At 44.5% G+C, this 23,678-nt stretch overlaps 1 protein-coding gene across 9 annotated transcripts in view; it reads left to right on the top strand.

The window, feature by feature from the left end:
* The window catches only part of unc5cb (unc-5 netrin receptor Cb), a 124,979-nt gene that overhangs the window by 96,887 nt on the left and 4,414 nt on the right, over window positions 1-23,678 (top strand). For 8 of the 9 annotated variants that reach the window (XM_085926477.1, XM_085926478.1, XM_085926479.1 and 5 more), the window contains 10 exons: window positions 4,614-4,757; window positions 7,615-7,718; window positions 13,422-13,602; window positions 14,781-14,948; window positions 15,409-15,573; window positions 17,944-18,000; window positions 20,710-20,901; window positions 21,358-21,714; window positions 23,093-23,180; window positions 23,262-23,433. In XM_085926477.1, the coding sequence (XP_085782603.1) occupies window positions 4,614-4,757; window positions 7,615-7,718; window positions 13,422-13,602; window positions 14,781-14,948; window positions 15,409-15,573; window positions 17,944-18,000; window positions 20,710-20,901; window positions 21,358-21,714; window positions 23,093-23,180; window positions 23,262-23,433 (1,628 nt within the window). The remainder of the gene's footprint in view (window positions 1-4,613; window positions 4,758-7,614; window positions 7,719-13,421; window positions 13,603-14,780; window positions 14,949-15,408; window positions 15,574-17,943; window positions 18,001-20,709; window positions 20,902-21,357; window positions 21,715-23,092; window positions 23,181-23,261; window positions 23,434-23,678) is intronic. The other variant, XM_085926482.1, reaches the window with a different exon arrangement.

Here is a 23,678-nt window from a genome sequence, read left to right as displayed (position 1 = left end):
CTTGCCTCACCGTCAAGTTGGCACGCACATGACTAAAACATGTATGACGTTGAGATGAATTTCTAAACTACAGAGCAATATTTATTTCTGTTCCACTCCAGTCCTGCAGGGGGCCCTGTAGGGGGCATTCCACCAAATCTGCATCCTTTTATTTTCTCAGGAAATAAAATGTATAAATGTTCATACGATCGTTTACTGCCACTGACATACACAAAATATACCAATTTATAATAATGGGTCATTGATAACTCTGATTAGTTAATTGTTGATGACTTGTGCTTCGCTGTCTAAAGCTAATGTGAGAGTATTGGGGTTCAGAACATTCAGGGAGATTTTCCCATATCATTTTTTAGGAACAAAATCTATTATTTTTGTAGTAGATTAGCAAGAATAAAATATCATTTACTAATTAAAATGCATTCCATTCCATACAAGCTGATACTGAAGTTTCTACTTCTCAGTTTCCGATGCAGAAGATTAATCTTTTCCTTTTCGAGTTTCTGTCTCTCACGTATCTTTCACTTGCTCCTTATTTTTTTTTCCCCTCCCTCTGTGTCTCACCTTCATGTCGAGCAATAACTCGTGATGTTCTGAGAACAAGGACAAGAAGAGAGACACACAGAGGCAAAGTATACATTTTTATGTATCATACACAGACGGCAAAGTCGTTTTTATTCCGATGGTCGCAGATCGCAATGTCAACATCTTACAACGCAAACAATTTGAGGCTGGTTAAGACAGAAATAAAACAAGCAAATTATGAAATGTGTTCTTGACATTCTGCAGATGTAAGAAACCTTTGAAATGCAGCGCTGCAAACATAAGTGATCAAACGAGCTCGCCGCCAAGTCAACAGTACAGATGGTTCAATGTCAAAGCTAGATGATGAACAGACCAGACTAGAAAAGATAAGTTTGAATTTATCAAACACAAAAATGCGTGAGATCAACATTCTGTAGCATCCGTCGATAGAGGAAATGCTAAAAAAAAAAAAAAGTCAATTATATTCACTCTCCAGACAAAAGACTTATTATCCAAGAAGAGACTGAGGGCAACAAGACAACAAAAACAGCCAAGTGGAGACTGTGGAGTATCCAATAATAGCACAGCATTAAATAGCACAACATTACCACAGAAGAGCTTTTTTCTCTTTCTCTCTCTTTTAAACACGGCCAGACAATTGAGCTGTTGGCTCCGCCCCTTGGGGTGGGGGCACTGCCCTACATCAAAAAGGCTCCAAAATAATGCAGCCAGCCGCAGCCAAACGTGTCTTTGGAGAGCAAGTGGCCAGACAGACCTTAGTGGACGCCAGTGGGCAAAGTCACCATACATCATGTCTGATCCAAGCTAGTAATTGTCTTCTTTCCTGCCTGTCAGCGGCTCTCGACAGTATTAACATTGCCTGTGATTTAAAATGCAATTACACGGCGGAGCGTTTATGACCCGTGTTTGAGCGGGTTACCATGGCGAAGAGCGCGATTTTTTCAAATTGGTTCCGGGAGTTGGAATGATAGGACTTGTTGTTTGTTAAGCAATTAGTGTCGAGGCTGCGGTGTTTGCGAGTGAATAAAGGGGGGCCGGCCATGGCCCCGGAGAGTCTTTAAAAAGACGGCGACCGTGCGAGAAGCACACTGATGACAACTGTGAGCAAATTAAGTCTGTGATTGGGCGCGAGGCAATATTTGACAAAGAGAGAGAGCGCCAATCAATGGCAAGATTGATGAGTCGTCACCTGATTTGCTATGTACGTTCTGTTTAAGATCTAAAAAAAATTATAACCTAGCCTCAAAGTCACATAATTGGAATTTGCACACTTCTCAAACACTTGAAGAGTATCCATAAATTTGTTCTCAAGCGGCATTTGGAAAGAAGTACAAAGCTGGATTTATTGTCTATGTTCGCATTACCTTCTACTTTTTGCAGGTACAGTATCTTTTTCCTCTTTGTTCATGTAAGTAAAAATGGGTCATGCATTTTTTCTCCAAATGTGTGATTGCGCTGCGATCAGGTAAGGTGAGAAAGCGGAGCGTAAAGAAAGTACATTAGCATTTTTGACAGAATGAACACATTCCACGCAGGCTAAAGTGCTGTTTTGTTGTGTGACTTGGGATTAACAAGGGAACCAATTTGTATCTGGGAACACGGCGAGCATACATCACTCAATCGTGAAGCATGATGTGCGTCGCCGACAGGGGGGGGGTGTTGGAGAAAACACATATTCAGATGAGATGATCAAAAGGAGACACGGCAAGAAAAAAGTGCTGAATGTTTGTCGTGTGTCATAACATAAAGTCTCAAGGACGCGTGACCAAAATGATGGTTCAATGTCAGCCATTGTGGTTTTCCTGGGCTCATTTTTTTTTTTCTTCACGGCTAAGCTTTTTTGCTTACGCCGTGACATAAAAGTTGAATCACTTTTGAGGATTCGCTATGAAAAAGGACTCCTGTATCTCTAAGTGGTTAAATATAAGCGGCAGGGCTGAGCGAAGCAACATGAAGTCACCGAATGAGGTCAGCGGGCTTATTTCAGAGCCTTCTGTGCTTTTAAAGTAAAGCACGTGAAGAATCCTTTTCATGTGGCCGCGAAGTCACAAATGACTAGCTTGTTGCTATCGACGACAATCAAATTACAATCAAATAACGATTTTCAATTGAATCGTTGAGTCATCACTTTAGTGCACCGGCTTACTCTTATGAATCAACGCATGCTTCTGATATTCGTCATTGTGTATCCCGTCACTGGTGGGGAAGGGGGGGGGGTACTAAATGCAAATTCTTTGTTGTGGTACTTAAAGATATTTGTCAGATGACTGAACCTAATTGAGTGTGTCGTTTTGACGAGGACATGTTTTTCTTTATTCCATCTGTTTGAACTCTTTACTTCCATACTTCTGATATCTATTTTTTAAACTGATCTCCAATGTGTGTACCACCCTTGTTATCCATCCACACAGGATTCTGATCCAAAACAGTCCAAGCACTCATGTCTGCTCCTCACCGTTAATTTTTCATGAGCACTAAGCTGCGCCGGATCCGACCGTAAGAAGCGAGCGAGGCGTGTGTGTGTGAAAGCGCTGAACCCGAACTAAAATGGCATGTTCCTTTTCAAAAGCACTCCTCACTCGGGTAGAAAATCAAGACGCACCAGCGACCCGAGCGCAGATCCGCGGATACAAAATTCCTCGGTATTTTTTTTAATCCCCGGTCCGGCACATTTGGAGTCTCGCAATGTCTCAAAGTGATTTCCTCACGCGTGATGATATGTTTGGAATGAGATTTGCGGCAGCGATTAGCGTTCTGATTGCATTAACCGCTTAGTCACTTTATGATGTCACATCAACACGGGCTCCCTTCGGTGTGCTAAACATGACAGATACGCCGAACAAGTATCTCACTTGCATAACAAGTTGGAGCTTAATGATGGAAATTAAAAGGAGCGCGATAAATTTTATTGAACACTTGGCAACGGTCGCCTTCATTTTGCAGATGTGTTTGAATACAGCTGTTGGAGAAGTAACGGGACCGCCACGTTAAGCGCCCAAAGGATTGTTTGCAAAGAAGTCAATAGAAGTCTTCTCGTGAGGTTTTCGATGAATTTGGGTGGGTTAAAAGTTTTAAGTGCTGATTTATGATCTGGATTGTTTTCCAGCAAGATGAGCGTTGCTGCACCTGCAAGTGACTCACTGTGCAAATGTCTCAAGAAAAAAACCAAAAAAACATTTCTCTCAAATAAATCACGACGCTGTATGTAATGTTAAAATAATACAATATAACTTCGATAGAACTTATAATTACAATGTGTTGCTTTTCAGAATGACAACTTTATCGTCTAAAAAGGGAAATTAAGTCAGCGAGAGCAGAAAAGGGCAAACATGACATGTTCTTTGGTCCAGAGCTAAAACCATAAGAGACAATTATGTTCGACTCCAAAAATAAATACAATTTTATTGCATACAGTCATAACAGTGTTTGTTTTAAGGCATGGTCCTATGTATAAAAAGAAAGAAAGAAAGAAAGAAAACATGTCAGAAAAGTGAATTAATGTATTTGTGAAGCATAAATGAACACCAGTCTATGGCAAGAGTTGCCTGGCGTGGTTTTGTGACACTGATGATAGGGGCCGAATTTGGAATCCAAACAGCACCGGCCGGCGTCTGCGTTCTAAATGTCGGCTTGCAATGGCACCGGCTGGTAATGCTGCCTTAATTGTTGCACAAAAAGCCCTTTTCAATTTCAACGTCGCGTTTTGCTTTAACGTGTCTGACGCTTACATCAACCTGATTCGTTTGACTCGTTCGAATCAAACGACTCTTGCATTTGTTTAGCAATGAAATGGGGCGAAGTGCAGCCGAAGGACCTCGATGGGCTATGGTGGCATTTTGTCTTGTGTGTAGGATTTATTTGTTTGAGGCCTGGCACCCAGATGAACACTAATCAGAGGGGTTAGCAAACGGGATTGTCATCGGCGTAACGCTCCCAATCCGCCCCCGCGGGAGCCCCGAAGCTCAACGTTGTGGCTTTGGAATCAGGGCCAGATGCACATACACGCACAAAGTTGATGTCCGTTTGCAATACTGGAAATGTAAATGCCTCTCCTCCATCTGTCCTCGCAGGTTTAGTGGTGAGGGAAGCCAGCATCGAGATCACTCGGCAGCAGGTGGAGGAGCTCTTTGGACCCGAGGACTTCTGGTGCCAGTGTGTGGCCTGGAGTTCGGCAGGGACCACCAAGAGCCGCAAAGCTCACGTCCGCATCGCCTGTGAGTACTCTCGAGTGAAATCTGTAATATGAAAATACCCATTGCACACTTTTGGCATGTTTTGATAGCATTTATGGCACTTTGTATTTTGAAAGGTCAAACTTTCAGACTGATACAAACTCATAAAAAAAAAAAATCTGATAATCTACATCAATGCATACATTGCAAAATAAACCTACAGCTGTCACTTTATTGTTTGAATAGGATTCAGTAATCTTCAGCAAAATCTTTTTTTGGGGCTTACAACTTAAAACATTTGGTGCATAAATTAAATATATGTTGATTTCATAGTTTTTATTTCTGAAATTTGTTCTGGAAGAGACACATTGGCCCGACTGTGGTATCAGGCCCACCGTTAATATCGGACCGTTCTGGCTCCTGAAGAAATGTGGTGCACTCGATTTTATTGAGAACTTCACCAGATGTGGGAGTCAAGTGTCCCTTTGAAAAGAACCTTATGTTGGTTTCCTTGTATACACTTCAGCATAAACAAGGAACTGCAGCAGTGTATACACAGAAAAGAGGCCAATCCCGCATGTTTACGCTGTTTTGATGGTCTCGATTTGTTCTCTCGCCACCCACTCTGAAGCATGGCAAAATACTTTCCCAATGAAAAGAGCCCCGAGTTTGTGCCTGTTTTGGGGCTTTTTCTTGACTCCTTGAAAAACAACCTGCCAATCAAAGGATGACGACAGCCCATCACTCGTGACAGATCTAGTTCTAGTTGCGGCATCAAGGCGATGGCGTTGCGGCAGAAAAGCGCTTTACGTAACACGACGCCGTGCGTCCTTGTCATCTTTGCACCTGAAGGGACGTTTGGGTGCACTTTCAACTCCTGCGTTGACTCTGTTTTGCTTTGGCCCTGACCCACTTGCCACCACTTTATCCCTGGTTCCAATATGTGACCAAAGTGGTTCATTCCGACTTGCGGCAAAAGAGAAAGGAGGTCACGCCGACTCGCTTGGCTGCAACGCGCCTATCGCTTGGACGGGCAACAGCTCCGTCTACTCGCTGCCACGCTTTCTTTCTGTTTCCATCGCTGTTATTCCACAACGGAGAGAGTCGGATCCACGGCCGTCGGTCCCCCACTGAGCCGTCCCCCGCTGCTCCGCCTCCTATAATCACCCATGATGAGCAGCCTGCCAGCGCTAACCTATCCCTCAAATCACAATGGACCCCCTCTTCCCCTCCCATTAGCTCCCGCTGAATGGATTAGCTCCTCGACTGGGCTCGCTCCCGGGATGGGCATCTTTTCACAGCCAGACTCAATCCCGTTAGTATAATGGGAAAAATGGGCTTGTTTTGCTCTCCTCCTTCCATCGTCTGAACATGGACACTTGAATCAGATTGGGAGTCGCAGCCAACGCTGGCGAGTTAAGAGCTTGTTGTGCTTGGAGACGCGCAAAAAAAAACGTCCGCGTGTCTTTTGGAGGACGAACAAATGCAGAAATTCCTTGTGATGGCCTGCCCCCCCCCCCCACCCCCACCCCGTCCTCCATTCAAGAGATTGCAATAAGTGTGTTTTCACATGGAGCAGATGAAACAAATGACTCCAATCAATCAATGCTTTTGAAAAGAAAAGAAAATGATTGGGTGGAATTGTCTGGGTTTGATGAAGAAAACAAAATGTTTCACGGCTCCTAAGAGTACTTGGAGAGGAATAAAAAAAACATTCAAACTAGCCAATAAATGCTCCCTTCGGCACCATATTGTGTAATGACTAAACTTGTCCAACAGCTTTTTCACGGCTCACAGTTGACTCGAATGTTGTGTGAAAAGCCAGTGACTAAGACGTGGGATTCCAAATCATCTCTTTTGCATGTGTGAATGTGCAAAAAAAAAAGTGCAAAAAAAGATTTTAAAAGATTAAATCGGCCGGTTAATCAGTCAGTACCTTTATAAAGACCAACAATAAAATTCAATAGTGCCAAGTGAAAAGGCTTATTTAATATTTTTGATTGGAGTGAACCATTGGAAACTCAAAACTGTACTTAAATAACGATTGACTTATAATCTTTTGCAAATATATTTTACCCAAATAAATCCAAAATTAAATGCACACGTACGTATTATGCTTTATTGTTGGATATGTGTACTCACTGTACCCAACTGGGTTAAAAAAATAGGCCACTGTACTATTATGCACTTTGAATACCCAATTGAGTAATACACTTATGTCCCACTAGAGGGAGCCCACACATTGATGTTGCTATTCATACCACACTTTACCGATCACTGATGTAAGACTCTTTGTATTGTATGAAGTCTATTGTGAATTTTTCAAGACTTTATACTTTTTCAAACAAATACCACAATGGAAACATAAGAAACATGTTACAGCATATACAGTTTTTTTTCCTCAAGTGTATCCACAGTGTAGCTAAACACTTCATTCTCTTCTCTTCTTCTTTCATAATTCAACTCCCAGAAGCAGAGAGCAGAAAAAGCATCTATCAACTTGAACTCACAAAACACTATTAATGCAAATTTTTGGATTCACCTTTTTACCACTTTTATTTTCCCCTTTTCACACTTACTCATCTCCTTGCCTTTCTTTTTCTCCCTGTTCCTCTCCATTAGTTACACTATAGTCTTAAATATGCCCCGTCGGTCGGAAATGACTGCCACGTCAACCGCTTTAGCACTTAGCTCACTTTTACATTCCCCCCCCTGAAGACGGACAGTCGATATTTCTGGGTTTGTTTTATTTTATTATGAAGAAAAACACGAGTGTTACATTTTATGACTTGCAGCTGCACCATGTGTACAACTTAACAGCCTGGTGAAATCAAGTCATTGATTTATTCCAAATAATAACATAAAATGTGATTTATTTTTTTATTTTTTTGTATCGCAGACCTAAGAAAGACTTTTGACCAAGAACCGCTGGGGAAGGAAGTGTCACTGGAACAGGAAGTGTTGCTCCAGTGTCGCCCACCTGAAGGCATCCCAATGGCTGAGGTAAGATATGGGCCATAATATAATATCTCTCTTTTTATTTATTTTTTTGATCCAATGTATGGACATTCTTTTTCCACCGCCACTTACTGGGCTATTTCGTCTGTTTGGTTAACACAGCTAATAAAATTTGAGAAGTTGGGGGGGGGGGAGAAAATGAGAATAAAACCAGCTGTGTGTTACTTCCTCCGAGTCTACAGTAGAACATTATAAAAGCGCATTTGAAAAGGCTCACTTGAGATTGCAGGAACATAAATAGAGGATGAAAGAATAGATTGATGTGGGGCGGTGGAGGGGCCACTCTAGTGTGCGGGTGTTTTGTGGTTGAGGGGTGTCGGAATGAACTCTGTCAAGGCTTGTGATTGACCTGGAAACGCCGAGTTAACCGAGTGGAACTGCACAACATTTATCCGCGCTCAAAGTGCTGACAGGCTAAATGGCCCAAAGTTTGAGGCGCTGCTCTACAGAGTGTCTTTAAACAATCCGTACCAACAGCCGTGAAGTGTCTGAGGCGTTTTCCCCCGAATTCTGCGGATTTGTACTGCGCGGCGATTAAGGGCACTGCGGGGTGCTACTCCAACTCAAATGGATGATAATGATTGGTCAGCCAAGGAGATGAAGGGCTCGACGCTAAAGTAGCCGTTTTGCCGACACGTGTTGATATTTCATTGTTTGAAGGCGACATTGATCCATTTATTTTCTGTAATGCTTGTCTTCAATTTGCTCATCAAAGAACTGAAGACATTCCAAGTTGACTTTTGGCACCTTAGCATTAAGCTAGCAGGCGTTCATTTGATAAAATGATGTGGCGTGGTTGATGAGTTTTGTGCTTGAAAATGTTTAGCTCTCATTTTTTTTAGGTGTATGATTCATACAAGTCAACTTTTATCGGTAGTTCCTGAATATCGTGGAGTAAACCTTTGACTTTCATTGCTGTTACAAGTGCTGTCCCTTCGTGCTTGCTGTACTGCCCCAGCAGCTGACTAAAATTCGCTATAGTCCACAGCAGTTAGCTTTTTATTTGTTTTTTTTTGTTTTTTTACACAGATGTGACTAATAAACAGCTTGAACAAAGGCCACAGAAGTACCAGTTCTAAATATATGCGTTATCACGGTGCCTAAAGTATCAGACAGAGCGCATCAACTATTGGCGGATACCCAGCGGGCGATGTTGCCGTTATCGACAAGCATGCGTTTCTTGGCTTGTCTTTCTAGTTTAGCATGTACAGCAAATTCTTTAATGACTCCCCATGACATCATGTCTTAAAAAAAAAAGAAGCAAAGATTCCATTGCATCATGTCTTTTTCCATCCATGAACTCAAACAGCTGGACACAAGAGAACGTTGTATTGAGCGGAGAAAAAAAACAGATGTTCAGCTTCTTAGGTTTCTTCTGAATCTCGAGAAATACGTTACAGACGTTGCGACTGAAAGACCTGTCATATTTCACCCGCCGACAAAAAAAACACAGCACGGAGAAGATGAGATGTCTCGAGCCGGTGCGGTCGCTCGGCTGGCTCCGCGGCCGACTGCGGTTGAAGCCGTAAAAACCGAAACACTCGTAACAATTTTTTTATTAAATCGCGCTGACTGCATGCGATTGACTTTGTTGGACTTACTTCTGTAGCGTTCCGATATCATTTGTAGTTGCTTCAAAAATGCTCGTTACTTGGGATCGTAGCGACGACGTGGTTTCTGTTCTTCTGCGAATCTAGTCGATATTTTTTTATTTTATTTTTTCACATAAAGTCACGAACTGTCTGGCTGGCTGCTTTCCTACCGTTGCTGATTTTAAAATCCGTTGCTGGTAATGTGGGACCAAAAGATGGAGTCATAAAGATGAAAAGACAGCAACGTCACGCAGAACCATTTTCTTCGAGCTCCTCGCCGAGACTCTTTCATTGAAATCTTAAGAGGCTCCTCGTGAGTAACTCCTTTCATACGTGACAATGCGTGGCGGCCTCACAAAACAATCTGCTCAGTGGAAGAATGTGCTTTCATTCTTCCTTTTCTTCCACCGCGTCAGATCCGAGAGAAAGACCAGGGTTCAGAGGTGAACGCGGCGCTCCGAGATGCCGCTGCGCCCGGTTACTATGGCTTCCCCGACGTGAATTCTCGCTCATTTGGGGTCCTGCGGCGTTATCGTGGGGAAAGGCGGCCCTTGCCAAGATTAAGTCCAGTGGCATTACTGAACAGAAAGTGAATTCTTTAACCAAACCGACACCCAGCAGATGCTGGTGACTAAATGAAAATTTCAGGACGATAAATTTCACGACAATAAAGGGTTGCGATTCTCGACAGAGATCCATTTTGTGCCTCTAAGGCTTCCCCTCATTGGACAGCGGAGGTATGTCACCTAAGTGAGTTCTTGGCGTCGACAGCCACGACTGTCAAGAAGAACACGGCTCGAGGAACTCGTAAAAGGCGACGTGTGTGTTCATTAAAGTGAGCCCCGGAGAGTCGCCGTGTCACCAGGCCACTATGAAGGCTCTGCGCCAGTCGAGTCGCCATTGACCTCCAGGCGCTCGCTTGTCACTCACGACAAGCTTTTGTTAGCAAATGGTTGGGGTTGACTCTTAAAGTCCTCGCTAAATCGTTACTCCGCCTTTCGAAACAGGAGGCAAGAACGCTACTAAAAGCAAACGCTGCTTTGTTTACGTTTCCAAATAAAGCAGAGGGGAAAAAAAATCCTTCTGTTTCTCCAGGCAATCTGGAACACTCGGGAAGGTGAATTGCTTTGTGCCAGGTGCTTGCTTTTTTTTTTTTTTCCCAATTTAACATGGAAATGAGATTTTAATGAGCAAATTTTCTTTTTTTTTTCCTTTTATAAGCCAAATGCTTTCCTAATCACCCCAAAATGTGTTGGAGGGTGTTTTGGAACTTGTAAGTCTGTGTGCTTATTTATATCCTCGCCGCTCCTCAAATGACATCCACGCTTTAATGCGACTCTTCAAGCAGCCCCCACAGAAAAAAAAAGCTCTGCATCCGTAATGCACATTAGCATGCCAACATATCGTTGTCGCTTAATGTAATACAGCCGACCATCGATGCTTAAAAGGTAGCGCAATGCCCCCGCAAGCGATTAAGGCCAGACACAGACTCCTCTACTTTCAATCACTGTTGAGCAGATCGTAAGAAAATAAACACGAAGCATACATTCATACTCGAGCTGTCGACGGCTAAAAGTCACAGCGAGTCTTACGGTTAGCCAATTAGCAGCCGGTGAACACTCAACTGTCATTTGCTGACACCCACATCACTCACTAAGTCAGGCCCCGCCTTTTAATGATGTAAATAAACATGACACGGCATGACAAAAATAATATCTGTACCTCACGCAGAATATCATGCAATATGTATGCGAAAACACTTTTTTTTAATTATAATGATAATATATAGAATATTGATTTCTAAATCAAAATTTGAAGCTATGACTTGAACATAGTTCCCTGACACCAAGTGTTAAAAAAAGACGACAATCAAAGCAACTATTTTGGCATCTCTCCTTCTGTGTTGTTAATGTCTTTTTTTTTATTTTTAAACAGCACGTTCTACAGGTATGTCATTTAAGGTGCCTCGGGGCAGATACATACAGCGAAAGTCTCACTCCAACCCCCCACTAATTCTATTTCTGGCGGAACACTGATGACTAATGAATGGCTTCGTCTCACCCGGGCTCTTAACATGTGAGGCGAATGTATACCGTGTGATCCATACACTGTATTTGGCTAATTAGAGATGCGTTGACATGCAACATTCCACGCCGCGGTCGGTGCCACACAGGCCCCGCAATTAAAAAAAAAAAAAGCAGACAGCGAAATTGTTCCATCCACCCAGTAAAGCTACTTTTGATTATTGCTGGAGAGCAAAAGACAGCCTTGATCATCACAGCTGACCTTCTACTGCATATGTTTCCTCAAGCACTTTATTTGCCATAAGGGCACCGATTCACATTGAATGATCACGTCTTCCTCCTCCGCTACTTGTTTTTCTTCACTTGGTCCAGTCCGCTCGCTTATGAGTAGTTTCCTCCTCTTTTAAAGCTTGCGTTTGATTCTCCGTCGGTGACTTGCCAACATTTGGCAGTTTTGCCCCCGTGAATGTAAAATGTGCCAATTACCTCTTCCGGAAGTTGCACTGCCAATCAGGAGCTAATGAGGGGGTTTGAGGAGCAGGGGGTTCCATTTGCCGAGAAATGTGATGTCGAGTCGGGCTTACTTTCTCATCTCTGCTTTTATTAATGAGTCCTAATTATAGTCGGGTGAGAAAAAAAAAATGTGAGGGCTTTACCGTTGCTTTCTTTTTCCCCACTCTACCACTGGCTATCCCTCTGCCCCCCCCGCGACATCTTCTCCAACAGCAGCACATCTAGACTGAAAAGCTCTTTTGTTCAATTTTTAATTACCCGCCCGTATCAAAGTGCTCTTGACATCCGAACGCGTCGCCTCTGCAGAGGCCGTCGCTGTCATTGGCCAAAAGAAAAATTGGACAAGAAGCATTTTTTTTTTTTAAGGGGGGGGGGGGCGGCACACTCTCTGTCAGTCTCGTTCCAGAGAGCGCTGCTCGTCCTTGTCCTTTATTTGTTCCATCAGAGGCACAAAATGGCAATCACAACGTTATTGTTAGTAATCACGCTTTGTTCTCGTTGCACAATGAGGCGCTAAGACTAATAACTGAATCTTTGCCAATGTGAGGATGCATTCGGAGTGCCCAGTTCTGATTTCCCACTTGTACCTTTTGAAATACAAGTCACCAGTTTGGCAAATAGAAAATAATTGAGTTGCTGCTGGTCACGATAGCACCAAAGCACTACTTTTATACCGGGCCGGGCTTTGGCCTGTCTAATAGGAGCTGCTCCCCTCGCTCGGACCTTGTTCCCCGGCACCAAGGTTAAACAAGGTGGCGCCAAAGCACTACCTGGGTTACAATCACATTTTTCGGCATTTGTGAGTTTTTCAGAACGAGAGAAAAGTTTTCCAGACGAGCTTGTCAGAAATTATATAAGTACAAAATAGCAGTAGAAAATCAAAGCCACTATTAGAAAATGATGTGAAAACAGAAGACAGTCGGACTCGCTTGGGATGTTCCTCTGGCGCCGACTCAGTCAACTTTTGTGTCGCAATCGGCTAATCTTCTCCTTTGGGGGACGTCGAACAATCCTGCGTCTTTTACAACAATGGCCACAGTGTTTTACCTCGGCACAAATTACAATGAGCCCTCTCCCTTCATCTCATCTTTTTATAAACATCCTGCTTATCTCGACCTGCCCCGCTTGTTGTCTTATCTCCCGAGCGGCGGTTTGGGGGGCGCTCCCTGCCGTCGTGGGACGCGACAATGAGCAGGAAGTCGGCGTGGCGGGCCCCCTCATGGCTAGACTGCGCTCTTTGAAGATGAGGAAATATTTGGAATCAAAGTGTCTGCAGGGTTCTTTTCCAAATCAGTTTTGTGATATAAAGCCAAATAAAGATCCCAAATGTTCCCCCGCTTTCTGCGCGATGAGTTCAATATCAGCATCATTTAGAGAAATGAACTGGTGGGAAAAGGTTAAGAAGCTACTCAGGCTCTTCTAAAAAGGCACAAAAGATGAAATGTTGTCCTTGCGAGGGTGATAACAAAACTCTTTGTCTTGCAAAGGGTTTGTGAAGTCTCCAAAGCACAGAAGGAGGCTTGACATTTTAAGCAAACGTCCTTTTCCCCCGGTCGTAGGTGGAGTGGCTGAAAAACGAGGAGGTGATCGACCCCGCCGACGACAGGAACTTCTACATCACCATCGACCACAATCTGATCATCAAGCAGGCCCGTCTCTCCGACACGGCAAACTACACGTGCGTGGCCAAGAACATTGTGGCCAAGCGACGGAGCACCACCGCCACCGTCATCGTCTACGGTGAGCCGCTTTCTTAGCTACGGTATTTCCAAAAGAAATCCAGAGCACCCCGCTGTGCTTTCTGGAAGCTGGGATCTCCGCCCGCTGCCTCCGTCACGTCGAGCGGCGCGCTTGACGCCGCCAAGCTTCCATGTGAAGTTCAATTCTAACGGCCGCTCGGGGCTAGCTGAGTAAATGACACCCGACGTGTCCGCTCTTGACTTGCCAGACGTGTTTTTCCATCAAGAGTTCATCACATGATTTCTCACTGGGAAATTGAGCTCCTCCCCATGCATGAACATAAATATTTCTCCAGTATTATGCATCTGATGTGATCTGTTGTAACACTTGACCTTTTACCCTGAGGTCATGAAAGGAATCTATTATTGTAATTGACCAAATTGCACCGCTGTGTAGAAACAAGCAAGGCGCACATTACCGTCAGCTTGTTTCCCTGCCGACGCGCTCGACATCTCGGCGAGGATTCCCTGTCAGCGACGCGGGGAAAGCGCTTTTAATGTCAGCTTATCCTTGATAGGTAAAGTACTGTAATGTCACAACGGCTGCGCGTCTCCAGAATGGTTTCATGCTTAATTGCGTCACGTGCGAAAGTACCGCAAAGACAGGAAGAGGAGCTTTGGCAAAATATAAAGCAAGATTGGGGTAGGCAAGAAAAACATTTCTATTATTACAAGAAGAAATTCTTTTAATAAAATATACAGTGATTAAAGATTGTGACATTAAAACATCAAATCTAATTAATTAATCGTCTGATTAATCGGCTATCTTAATATTATCCTACCAAATATTTTTCTGCCCTAATCGAGCCTTCAAGGAAAAAATAAAATGCTCTACGGTTGCAATGATAGGAATGAATCTTGTACGTAAATGTTTTCTCTGCCGATGCTCAGTGTGGGAGTCTCAAGGTCTCGGAGCCTTGATGTAAAATGTCAGCGCTTGGTCGGCAGCGTGCGTGGTGTGTTGTCGCTGTGTGCTGGAATTTGGCGGCTGACAAAGACGGATGAGAGAGGAAAGAGAAACATTAAGTGGAATCGGTGACTGGAAACTAGCCACTATCTGACCGCCATGTCCCGTTCGGCTGCGTGATGGCCCGAGAGTCCAAAAAACAAAAACAAATTCGACATTGTGTTGACACGTTGACATTCTACTCATTGTACATTTCCCCACCCACCCCCTAGTAAATGGCGGCTGGTCGACATGGACCGAGTGGTCGGTGTGCAACAGTCGCTGTGGGCGGGGCTACCAGAAACGCACACGCAGCTGCACCAATCCGGCGCCACTCAACGGTGGCGCCATCTGCGAGGGGCAAGGCATCCAGAAGCTGCCGTGCAATACTCTCTGTCCAGGTAAGGCTTATGTGTTATAGATGTGATTAGAGTTGCAAAGGGGTGGGAAACTGCTGGCCGATTTCCACAGTTTCCGCTAAATTTCCATGGGAAGCTAAGCAATTCCACTTTACTGAAAAACAACAAATACATGTGATTTTAATTCAACCAAATAATGTTACTCTATCATTGGAAAGATTGCTAGCTTAATGTGAAATGTCATAGAAGGGCTAACAAAAGTAGCATTGGTGTTATTAACCTTTGAAGATTGACCAAAAATGGTGCAGCAACACATATAGACAGAGCATATGACAATGAACACGAGTACTGATGGTCATGAATTCCCATGGAAAGTTACCCACTTTGAAAATGACCCAAATTTTGCAACCCTAGACGTACTTCATCTTCACGTCGGCATAACTCACCCCATGGCCATTATCACTCGCGCATCACCTCGTGTGTGTTGTCTGTTGTGTGTTAGTGGATGGCCTGTGGACAGAGTGGACTAAGTGGTCCACCTGTGGGACCGAGTGCACCCACTGGAGGAGGAGGGAATGCGGCGCGCCGGCACCCAAAAACGGGGGCAAGGACTGTGAGGGCATGGTGCTGCAGTCCAAGAACTGCACGGACGGCCTGTGCATGCAGAGTGAGTATCTCCAACCACGGCGTGGGCTCATCCGCCATCCCTCGCCTAAATCACTCGCTCATTCTGTTTCATTTCACTCACAAAACCACGAGCAGCCATCTTGCTGCATTCTTGTCTGGCTTTGTGGAAAAGTAAAAAAAAGAATTCAACAGTTTGAAATGAGATGACAGTTTAACACTGTGTTCTTACTTTGTACGTAATGGCGATTAGATAGCGGCAATCACTCAACAAAGAGTCATCTCTGATTGCTCCTTTCATTTTCCAAATATCTGGAAGAAAACCCGAGGCCGCGACATGGCATGAGTTTGACCCGCTCGGCGATTCCGTGTCTCTGGAAGCGAGCAATTATTGCCGGTAATGGCTCTCTCTCGCTTTCACAATCATTTCAAAGTTCACAAACAGCTTCAGGAGTTGAAAGGCTTTTCATAAATGGCATTTTTTTTTTTTTTTTCCACCCCACTCTCTGTATTGGTTTTTGTTGGGTGGGCGGGTGTGAAAAAAAACAAGACAGCTTGTTGCGATGCACTCAGAAGCGTATCCTCAGGCGATGACTTGTTTAGAGTTATTCTGTCTTTTAGTTGAACAAAAGCCAAGCGCTTGAAACGTTTGCCAAACGTGCCGCCAAGTCTCCCGTGAAATACGGAGCGTTTACATTCATACGTCGAAGCCTTCCCTACGTATTTGTACGTTTTGGGGAGGAATGCTCATTTACTTTGGTCTTATTACGTCATTTTCAGTCTTTCCGGCATCGTCACAGTTGCTTGAAAAGAAAGCCATGATGATATAGATGTAGCATCATTCCAAGGATTGCTTTTTTTTTTTTTTTTTGTTAGAAGCTAAGAGGGTAAAGCCACTTATGTCAATGCTAACGACCATTTCCACTCACATTGAGGAGGAGAAGAAGAAGCCATTATGTGAACGCTCACATTAAGGCAATGGAAGTCGTGGTGCGTAATCCGAACTCACCTCGGAGCGCTGATTCCTCCCCGCTGTGATGCATGCTGGGAGGGTTCGGACGCCAGTAAATGCGGCTGATCCTATTTTTTGTCTTTGGATCTCATTTCAACACTCTCTAGTGTTTGAAACGTGGTAGAGAATCCGAGAATGCAAAGGCGCTGTCTGCAAGACAGATACAATGACATTTTATTTCATGACTGAAAATTTTTAAAAAAAAGTCAGGCATTTACATGTTGGAGTAGGTATGAAAAGTTTACACAACCCCGTTTTAAATGGTAATTTTTTGTTGTTGTCAAACCTGCAGTACCTATAAACTACCTATAGGGTACGCCATCATTTGGCAAAATGTCAGAGAGGGAGTCGCTTTAATAGAATTTTATGTTCCAACAGAGCTTCTCCGTTGTATGCCAATATAAGTTAAGATGCTTGTTTGGTTGCTGTGGTTGGCTGGCGACCAGTCCGGGACGTCCGCACGCTTCTATTGCCAAAAGTAAACCGGGATAGGCTGGCCGCAACGTTTGTTGATTACACCAACAAGTGGTCCTCATCTATCAGCTCATTGATTTTTTTTTTTTTTTTTTGCTGCTGACTGCTCGTCTCGCTGCGGTTCTCTGCCTGGCTGATAGAGATGACATTGTTTGTGTCGTTGTTTATGGAGTGAGATTAAGTTGTGATGTCACCCTGTCTGGCAGGAAATCCTCCTCTCGCTGAGAAATCTTGATTGTGATTTCAATTTTCCCTCAAAGTTTGAAATCGAGGCCTACCGCTAATGTTTGAAAATCCGTGCATAGTTGACGCTCTTCAAAAAGGTTTAGAATTATCCGGGGATGAGCCCAGATGGCATCAAAGCACTACTTTTCCTTTGGACAAGTCTGTGGCCTGACCAAATGAAGCTCCTCCCCCTCAGTTCAGAATCAGTTGTCGAAACAAGATTTTTTTTATACGAGACACACGGCTTTGGGGGTAGGGGCGTGTCAAAATGAATCCAAATCAAAAATCGCACTTGTATAAATCCAGACAGGATTTCCAGTGCGGTGACACACGGCCGACTTTTTGCTGGTGTGGAATACTGATGACGGTACGGCGTTCCCCCTCACCTGCCTGGCTGCCCGCTTCACTACTAACTCGTTGAGCTTCTAAGCCGCCTTGATGGATGGCGTCACTCCCTCAAGCGCTGCGTTCCCTCAGCCGCTCCTCATCGCTCTCCGTGCAGGAGAAGGGAGGGGCCAAATCAAGAAGGATGACTTCACCTGCGTCATTTTTCCTACTCATGACTTTGTTGCTGTCTCATTTGTTGCGTTTGTTTTTCTGTTGGCTTAAATTTGATTTTCATCATCCCTCTCTCCCGCCATGTTCCAACCCCCCTCCCCCCCTCACTCCCCCCCCGCCCATTCCTTCCCTCTCTTCCTCAAGGTTCCTTATATCAGAAGTCAGCTGAGGCTAAAGGCAAGCTTGATTTGGGAAATACATGTGAGTTCCTGATTTACTATTTTATTTTTTTTATTTTTTTTACATTTTCATTGCCTTGTCTTGTCTTTTCACACGCTTCTCTGCGTACTCCTCAGAACTAAAAGAACAATTTTCTAATGAATGGAAGGCTTTCGGTGAAAATAATGACACACAATCTAGCTAGCTAGCTAGCTAGCTAGCTAGGGTCTGCTATGGCTGTTTTGGTTAGCAGTTGAGTTCCAATGGCTCCAGCAATATCACAGATGAACAGAGTTAATTACAATCATATTTTTGGGTAATTGCACAAGATTGCAGTTTTTGAGGCAAGCGTTTCGCAGTATGTAGTATAGATTTTCAGGCACCTCCTGTTTTATTTATTAGGATGCAGTGGATATTTAGAAATAAGACAAAATAGATCAGTGGCCCCATCACAGAGACATGAATCAAAAAGCCAATTGCAGTGAAATTATGTCCGTCTTCGTGTTTGTAGATCAATAAGAAGGCTGATAGCCATTTCACGCCGAAAATCGGCGACCCGATAAAAACCAGCCCGGGTTGCTGACCCTTTCTTTGTTTGGACAAGGCTGCTGTTTGTCTTTCTCCAAGTGATGTTTATGCAGCAGAAAAGTCAATATAAAATGGGGCTTTACTAGACTTGGATTTGATTTGTGTGCGAGGAGCAATGGCTCATTTGCACGGGACAAAAGCGCCACTTTAAAACCCGCAAAGAAAATTATTTGTAGCTGTTTTGAATTATGAAAACAAATTCACCAGGCTGTCATTTTCTTTCTCCTTCACAGGAAAATTATTCTTTTTAAAAAAAAAACAGTGGCCTGCCTTTCCCTCGTTGCTTCCCCACAAGCTCGGCAAGCTGTGACTTTATCCAGAAGTGAATTCTCATGTATGCGTCGTCGTCATAATAGTAATAATCCCTTTTCATTTCCACCCCTTGTACTTTTTCTGAGCGCTGACAATGGCTCGTGTTCAAAGGGATGTATTCATCTAAGTGATACATTTTAATGTGTACACTTAGCAGGTTGCTGCCTTTATCATCAAAGCACGGACGGAAGATTGTGCCACGGTGGGTGGAAGGGGGGCGGTGGTATTTTCGGGGGAAAGGGGAATGGGGTGTGTTGGGGAGGGAGGGGGGCACGTTAAATAACCGCAGGGAAGCTGGAGAAGTGAAATTACATTCTACCGCTTTCATCACTCGGCTCCCCGCTCGGCTGTCGGTTCCCGTCTGTGGCGGCGGAAGGATTAGGATGACGATGTTATCCTGACACTCCAGACTTTCCAGTCTACAAAATAATAATAATAATTATATTTCCTGTATTTTTCCACCTGACTTAATTGTGGATTTTAGACATTGTTGCGTTGGCGATGATGCGGCGGTCATGCAGGATTTTATGTTAGAGCCCTCTTGGTCCCCTTTTATCCCCTTTTTGTGCTGGAGACACACGTGGAGGCCCATTTAAACACAGTCTGCCAGCTTTTATGGCATCTGCTGCCATCTACTGGCAAACTTGCAAACACCTTAAAGTGTCTTGCAATTTTTCTACATCGCTTTTGATTTGCTCATTTAATGGAGATAAATACAATATAATTTGGAAATATTTCACTTGAGTGGCTCAGCATATTTGCACAAGCGGGGGTTTTCTCGGAGTCTTCCGACATCACATGTACGCCGCCCGCAGAAAAGAATTACATCTCATTTGTCAACTGAGTGAAGGACACACACCAAAGAGAGACAAGGCCGTCAGCGGACGTCCATTAAAAAAGGTCGGCTCTGTAATGAGTGCCCGTCTCGCTCTGGCGCCCCCGTCGTCTTAGCTTGGACCTTCTAATCATGGAGGTTTCGCCAGCTAGAAAGTGGACAGAAATCCAGCGGAGATGAAAGTGGCTGTGAGGAACGCTAGCCACGACATTCCATCTTATCTGCGCTGTGTCACAACGACGACGGCGGCGGCCTCAGAGCCGCGACGCCCGCCTGGCAGTTGCGGAGATGAAAACATCCGTATCTCCCCACCCTCAGAAGTTGCCACATGGTTTTTCTCCATGCTCCTCATTAGCACCGGGTCATTGTGTTTGGCTCGGGCCGCCTTAGGCAAGCCATTGTGACCACTGTGAGCTGAGTGTGTTATCAAAAAGTGTGCAACCACAACATGGTTGCAGTCATTTGAAAGTGATTGTGTATGTGCTTTGAATGCTTCATCTAAAAAAAACTCACATCTTCTGATTTTGTGATGTCAGAAGGCACCCAACTATTGCCTCTTTGGTTGCCTAGCAACCAGTGAGCATCACCCACCTACCCGGTTTGAATTCCCCATTATGTGCCACAAAGTTTTAATATTGTGCCCTTTATCGTGAATTAAATCATCTAATACTGCAAAATGAAAGGAAGAACAACATATTTTGTGTTCATGTTTATTAATATCCGGCTCAATCCTAACCAGGATATTAGTTTGCGTTTAATGGTTTGACGTATTGACGGCACTGACAACAATAGCTAGCCATGTCTCAGGGATTAGGAATGGAATCGGATGTCGTCCATTTTTGTTTTGAAACCGTTTCTGGCAAATTGCAGTTTTTGCAGGTACCCATAACAGATGGATGATGCTAAATTGCGCTATCCGTCATCTAAAGTGGGCGGAGCATAGAGTCAACAATTAGTTCCTGGCCGCCTGCAGCTTTTAATGTCTACATCTTCTCTCTCTTTGTCGCCTTCCACAGTGGCCCCCAGCACGGACGACGTGGCTCTCTACGTGGGCATCGTCATCGCCGTGATCATGTGCTTGGTCATCTCCGTGGTGGTGGCGCTCTTCATCTACCGGAAGAACCACCGTGACTTTGACTCGGACATCTTGGACTCGTCCGCCCTCAACGGAGGCTTCCAGCCAGTCAGCATCAAGACGGCGCGGAAAGGTGCGGCTAAAATAATAGCGTCCAACTTTCTCAGCCAAATTGTTTCTTGAAGAAAGTTTGAAGATGACGTAAGCATTCGGTTTGAAGTTTGAACCAAACCTTTTGAATTTCAAATGTAACTGTTAAAACGTTGAAAAGAGTCATCTGTTCATTTGCACACGAGCAAGCGGCGGGTCTGCGTGTCTTCCCGCCCAGACGAGAAACATTCCTCCTTGTACCTGGCAGCTAAGCGGAGCCTTAGCGCTGCCATCTGGCACTCCCGATTCCCAGCTGTGCCTTGAGCTCCTCACACTGAGTAATGTCGTGTTGTGGCAGACTCCACTATCCTAATGAGTGAAAAGTGAACGAGCGAAAGCAGGCGGGCGGCAATCCTGCTGATTGAGGCTTCATTTCCTCCTGTTCCTTTTTTATTTTTGCCACCAAATTAAATGTCATATGGTCTATTTTTGTTCACAGCCGATCTCCTCACCGCACCCCCTGACTTAACATCGGCGGCCGCCATGTACCGAGGCCCTGTCTACGCCCTACACGACGTGGCTGACAAAATCCCCATGACCAATTCTCCTCTGCTGGACCCCCTGCCCAACCTCAAGATTAAAGTGTACAATTCGTCCGGCCTGGTGACGCCGCAGGACGACCTGGGAGGCGAGTTTTCCTCCAAGCTGTCGCCCAAGCTGCCGCACTGCCTACTGGACAACGGCGACGGTACCATGGGTCGCCGCACGCAGACGCTGATGCGATCCAGAGACCCCTCCTGCACCGCCGTGGGTTCCTTCAGCTCGCAGGGCGGACATCTCATTGTCCCCAACTCAGGTACGTCAGCCAATATTTGCCCCGCCCACTTCTGCCAAGGTTTTATATTCTGAACTATCATAGCTACACATTATGACATATGCTAAATATTCATATTGAGCAGTCAAATAAAAAAATAACATGCAAAAAAAATTTAAATGTCAAAACCACATCGAGACACTCTGAAAGCCGTTTTGATTTTCTTTAGCGGGCCCCTTTTACGACTTAAGTCCATGTAGTTTTTGACGTATGATTTCAACCATGCTAACCTTTGAAATGACCCGCTGTGGCATATGTAAGCGATCAGCATGACTCGTGACGTTGAGTGATAGCAAAGGTGCGCCGTGCGGAAGCGAAGGATCAGAGGGTCACGCTCGCAGGCGGCTTTTCCTGCCGCTTGCATGTCCTCGCTTCAAACATGGGCTGTCTGGGTTTTTTTTTTGTTTTTTTTTGGGTACGGCGACGGTGACAGGCGCAGATAAACGAGCTACGACATTAAAGGATACAGCGTCTCCTCCGGTTTCTCAAAGTTCTCAGCGCTTCATTTTGATTCCTGCTAAATTGTTCTCAGCTGTGTTTTGGAAAAGTCGTCTTGTCGTGTTACACAAAGGGTGGAAGGTTTTGGACTTTGATCTGTTCACATGCCAAAGTCGGTGATCTTCAAACTGAGGCCCCCGGATCCCCTCAGGGTCCACAAATTTTAGCTGTAGGGTCCACAGAATCTTTTTTTTTTTTATTATTTAACTGGGGGTGTATTTTGGTTAATGTCATATAATAGGACGAGTCTTTGGTAGAAAAAAAAAAAATTGCAATTGTGCGAACCCCTAAATGAAATCATTGTGGGGGAGAACTGAGTAAGAAAATAAAATAAGCCTTTAAAAAGTTTCTTGCAATGAGGTCCCAATGGCTGAGTTGTGATTACTTTGCCAGCCAAGAAGAGAGGCCAACTTGTCACCCCCTCCCCTTTTTTATTTTTTTTTGAAAAGTTCACTTCAAGGACACTGAGAAATCAATGCGCTATCCGAGACAGGCGGACGGGGTGTGTGTGTTTGTGCGCGCACGAGGGAATCCTTTCAAAGACTTTTTTGACAAGACATCATATGAAATCAATGTGAGATGGAAAAATGTAAATCACTCTGCGAGCAGCAATATGAGAATCGTATGACGAGAGGGAGAGATCATTGATTTTCTAATGAAAACCTTCCACAAGTACATCCAAGCAGGATCTTTCTTTTCCATTTTCTTCACATTATTGTCCATTTGTGGCTCCCAGGTGCTATGGCGTTTTCTTCACATTGCAAAATGTAGTACTTCCAAGAATGAACGTCACCCACAGAATTCCAAATCCACTAATCTCCCCTCACTCATCTCAATGAATATTTTGTTTGCTTTATTCCAGGTGTGAGTCTGCTCATCCCGGCAGGAGCCATCCCGCAGGGTCGCGTGTATGAAATGTACGTGACCGTCCAGAGGAAGGAAAGCTTGAGGTAGGAAGGAAGCAGGAAGTCACACAACACAAGCTTGGAGTGCCTCAAATGCTAACCGTACCCTCGTCGCTCGCCGTCCAGGCCCTCAGTGGAAGACGGGCAAGCGGTTTTGAGCCCCGTGGTGAGCTGCGGGCCGCCTGGCGCCCTGTTGACGCGCCCCCTGGTGCTCACCATGCATCATTGCGCCGTGTCAGACGGCCAACAAGACTGGTTGATCCAGCTCAAGAGCCAGTCGCCGCAGAACACATGGGAGGTAAGGCCGGCATTCTTTAAAGGTTTAATTACAATTTTGCTTGACGTATTTTAGCAAACTCTTTTCTGACATGGCAGCATATAACACGAACTTTGACCCTATTTTGTAACAATGAAAAGATGAAATAGCTTTCATCAGTCTTTCCTGTGCACGAATGGTGTCCTTGCACCTTTCTGAACACATCGTTTTGTGTTTGTGTGCGTGGGAGCCATTTTATTTTGCCATCTGCCTGCAGGCCGGCAGTG

This window comes from Syngnathus leptorhynchus, chromosome 12 (assembly GCF_054491065.1).
Source record: "Syngnathus leptorhynchus isolate UIUO chromosome 12, UIUO_Slep, whole genome shotgun sequence".
NCBI classification, from domain to species: domain Eukaryota; kingdom Metazoa; phylum Chordata; class Actinopteri; order Syngnathiformes; family Syngnathidae; genus Syngnathus; species Syngnathus leptorhynchus.
Note: the sequence above shows the minus strand (reverse complement) of the source record. Positions and strands in the feature narration are given on the sequence as shown.